Source organism: Helobdella robusta (genome assembly GCF_000326865.2).
Source record: "Helobdella robusta unplaced genomic scaffold HELROscaffold_33, whole genome shotgun sequence".
Lineage (NCBI taxonomy): Eukaryota > Metazoa > Annelida > Clitellata > Rhynchobdellida > Glossiphoniidae > Helobdella > Helobdella robusta.
The window spans coordinates 1,227,479-1,231,793 of NW_008704623.1; the positions used below are offsets into that span (position 1 = coordinate 1,227,479).

Below are 4,315 nucleotides of genomic sequence, written 5' to 3' on the forward strand. Positions count from 1 at the left end.
ACAAACAAACACACACACATACAGACGCACATACAAACCCACACAAACATGCAAATAAACATCCAAGCAAACAAACATAGCATACAAACACATACAAACCCCACACAGACACACTTACAAACACACACACACACAAACGTACACTCACACACAAACATACAAACACACAGGCCAAGATAGAGGAGTTGCAAGTAGAAAAGTCTAGATTAGAGGAGGAGCAGAAAGATCTAGAAGCCAAGAAGAAAGAATTGGAAATTCCAGAAGAGGAGGCTAAAAATAGATTCAAGTTGGCATGGGAAGGTTTGTTTGTCTTTTTTACCCGTGTACGTGTTTGTTTGTTTGGATGTATGTAGGTGTGTTTGTGTGAGTGTTTTTGTTCGTGTGCGTGTGTGTGTGTATGTGTGTGTGCGTGAGTTTGTGTGTGTGTGTCTGAGAACGAAATAATTGGAAAATGAGTGAATGAATGAATGAACGAATGGCTGAAGAAACGAAAGAATGAATAATTACAACTATAATTTTATATTTTTATTGTACTTATTATTTGTTATATTTTTATATTTATATTATTAATTATTATGGCTCATGATAAATTTAGAAGGCAAAGCGCAGAGGAGATCCGAGAGAAAGATGGAAGATGCTATGAAGACATTCCAGGCTATTGACGCTGATTCTGATGGAAAGTTAGTTGACTGATTGGTTGGTTGGTTGATTGGTTGGTTGATTGGTTGATTGGTTTATTGATTGATGAGTTAGTTGGTTGGTTGGCTGGTTGGTTGATTTGGAAAGTTAGTTGACTGATTGGTTGGTTGGTTGATTGGTTTATTGATTGATGAGTTAGTTGGTTGGTTGGCTTGTCGGTTGATTTGGAAAGTTAGTTGACTGATTGATTGGTTGGTTGATTGGTTGATTGGTTTATTGATTGATGAGTTGGTTGGTTGGTTGGTTGGTCGGTTGATTTGGAAAGTTAGTTGACTGATTGGTTGATTGGTAGGTTTTGTAGGATGGTTGATTGATCGATTGATGGGTTGGTTGGCTGATTGGTTGGATGGTTGGTTAAGTGATTGATTGATGGGTTGGTTGGTTGGTTGATTGGTTGGATGATTGATTGGTTGTTGGTTGATTGATTGTTTTTGTTTTAGAGTTTCAATTGAAGAGATGAGAGGTAGGAAGGAGTTTGACATTGACTTGAATGGCGAAGTGTCTCATGAAGAAGCTAAGGTTTGGTTGACTGATTGATCGATCGATCGATTGATTGATTGATTGATTGATTGATCGATCGATCGATTGATTGATTGTTGGCTGTCTGATTTACAACGAACGAGTGAATGAATGAACGAATGAACGAATGAATAAATGCATGAACATTCAATCTGGAATATGTCGACGTGGAAGACTATGATTGGATGGAGTTTGCCGCATTTTACTGACTGAATGATTGAACGAACGAACGAATGAATGAACGAACGAATGAACGAACGAACGAATGAACTTTAATCAGGAATACATGGAAGATCACGATTATATGGAGTTTGCTGGCTTCTATGAAAAAATTTGGAACAACATCGAACAGCTCTTTAAGAGTAAACTGCACGAGAAGCATCCTGATAACGATGTGGGTTGATTGATTGGTTGATTGATTGGTTGGTTGATTGATTGATTGATTGATTGATTGAATAAATGATTGAATGAATGAACGAATCAATCATCATTCAGGAGAGTTCTGCAGCATCACAGCCATCACAGTCCTCATCACCTCCAGAAGACATGTTCGGCGACGATAACAACAACAACAACAACGATGGTGATGATGACGAGGACGATGATGAGGAGGAAGATGATATTGACGCAGATAGGGATGGCAGTGATGACGACACGAAAGATCAGAGAAAGGTTTTGTTGTTATTTTTATTATTGTTATTATTATTATTATTATAGTTATTATTATTATTGTTGTTGTTATTATCATCATTATTATTATTGTTTTTTTTTTGGGATTTCCCAGGTGGAAAAACCGACAGTGGAAAAACCGGCCAGCAGCGGTTTCGACGAGGACAACGAGGAGATGCCACCGTATGATGAGGAAACTCAAAAGATGATAGACGGTTATTATTATTATTATCATTATTATCATTATTATTTTTCACTGAATGACGAGCTACGTAGAATACGCTTTTAGAATTTTTTTTTTAATTAAATCATTTTGATTATCGTCGATTCTTTTATCCAAACTTTATTTCATTTCATTTTATCTATCTATCTTAATGTAATTTTTTTTTTTTTTGTGGGGAAAATAAAAGGTGCTAACATTATTATTATTATTTTTATTATTATCATTATTGTCATTATTGTTGTTATTATTATTATTATCAGCTGCCGAGCATGCGAGGTCAGAGGTCAGCCAGCTGGAGACGAAGCTGAGAGACTTGGAAAAGGAAATTGAGTATGATGATGATGACGATGACGATGACGATGATGATGATGATGATGATGAGAAAGAAGAGGAGGACTATTAATGTGATGAAGATGATGGTGGTCGCGGTGGTGATGACGACGATAAAAATGACTATGATGTATATGTTGATGATGGTGATGATGACGATCGTCTGCAATTCCACCACCTTCTTCACCATCATCATCATAACCATCATCATCACCACCACCACCATCGTCGTCATATCAACAATCACAATCAACACCACATCCACCACCACCAGACATGCGCAGAAGATTCTGGATTCAGACTACGGGCCCAGGAATGAGTTCTACCCCTTAGCGGGCCAGTGTTTCGAACTGACGGACAGGGAGTACGTCTACAAATTGTGCCCCTTTGACCGCACCACCCAGCGAAATAAACATGGCGGCTCCGAGACAACTTTAGGGTTGGTTGGTTGGTTGGTTAGGGGGTGTTTTTTGGGGAGCTTCAAAAAGGGATTTCCATGTTATAGTGAATATTCTTACTAAACACACAAAGGCATACATACATACATACATACATACATACATACATACATACATACATACATACATACATACACACACACACACACACACACACACACACACACACACACACACACACACATACATGCAAACATACAAACTTCCATATAGGTACTGGTCGAGATGGGATGACAGTGTTGATAACGTCAGCGCTGCCAGGTATTCCACCATGTTTTTTGACCGCGGTCAGAATTGTTGGAATGGCCCTGATAGGTCTACTAAGGTGATGATGATGATGATCTTAATGATGATGATGATGATGGCGATGATGATGATGATGGCGATGATGATAATGATGATCTAGATGTTGAAATAACTCATTCAACCATTTGATCTATCAATCATTCATTTATTTATTCAATCAAATTAATTGAACATTCAATTAATCAAATCAATCAATCAACCATTTATTCAAGCAAACAATCAGCCAATCAACCGTCTATTCTCCCAACCAACCTGTTAAACATCCATCCGACCAATCAACCAACCAACCAATCAACAAACTAACCAACCGACCATCCAAACCAATCAACCAGCCAACCAACAAAACAACCAAACTCCCAGGTCCTAATTGAATGCGGTGTGACTAATGACCTCACGTCGGCCAGCGAGCCGAACCGCTGCGAATATCAGTTCACTTTTAACACGCCAGCCGCCTGCAACGAGATACCCGCCAGAAATGAACAGAATGGCGGGACAACGCCAAGGGTCGAGTTGTGATTAGGACGATAATTGTTATGATTTGTTTTCCAAGATGGGTCATTTTTTGTTGTTGTTATTATTATTATTGTTATTACTATTATCTTATCATCTTATCATTTCTATCAATGTTATAGTTATTAATGTTATTGTTGTTGTTATTATTATTGTTGTTGTTGTGATTATTTTTCTGTCAAATTGTATGTATTGTTTAAAGAAGAAAAATATATAAAAATATCAAGCTTGTGCTCATTTTCTTTCCTGAATGAGTGAATGGATGAATGGATTGATGAATGGAAGGATTGATGGATGGATAGATTGATGGAAAGAATGAATGAGAAAGACAGATTTAAATGAATGAATGAATGTATGAAATGAGTAAAACGAATGAATGAAGGTATGATGAATTCACGAATTATAGGACTAAATTTGAGTAGATGAATGAATGAATGAGTGAATGATGTTACAAATAGATGAATAAATAGACGAGAGTGAATGAACGAACTAGTAAATGAATGAATAAAAACTACACACACTCGTTCATAACAATTTTTCAGTTGTTGGCACCCCACCAAAGTTTGAAACTCCAGTCAAACTTGACCTCTCGTCGTCACAT

General features: G+C 37.3%; 1 protein-coding gene across 1 annotated transcript in view; it reads left to right on the forward strand.

The window, feature by feature from the left end:
• Positions 1 to 3,720, forward strand: part of HELRODRAFT_82476 (hypothetical protein) — a gene marked incomplete at both ends in the record, with an annotated part of 5,212 nt that extends 1,492 nt beyond the window's left edge. The window contains 10 exons of the mRNA XM_009022814.1: positions 109 to 300; positions 596 to 680; positions 1,140 to 1,218; positions 1,499 to 1,580; positions 1,727 to 1,890; positions 2,003 to 2,102; positions 2,371 to 2,440; positions 2,715 to 2,903; positions 3,151 to 3,223; positions 3,565 to 3,720. Of these exons, the coding sequence (XP_009021062.1) occupies positions 109 to 300; positions 596 to 680; positions 1,140 to 1,218; positions 1,499 to 1,580; positions 1,727 to 1,890; positions 2,003 to 2,102; positions 2,371 to 2,440; positions 2,715 to 2,903; positions 3,151 to 3,223; positions 3,565 to 3,720 (1,190 nt within the window). The remainder of the gene's footprint in view (positions 1 to 108; positions 301 to 595; positions 681 to 1,139; positions 1,219 to 1,498; positions 1,581 to 1,726; positions 1,891 to 2,002; positions 2,103 to 2,370; positions 2,441 to 2,714; positions 2,904 to 3,150; positions 3,224 to 3,564) is intronic.
• Positions 3,721 to 4,315: the final 595 nt, after the last annotated feature.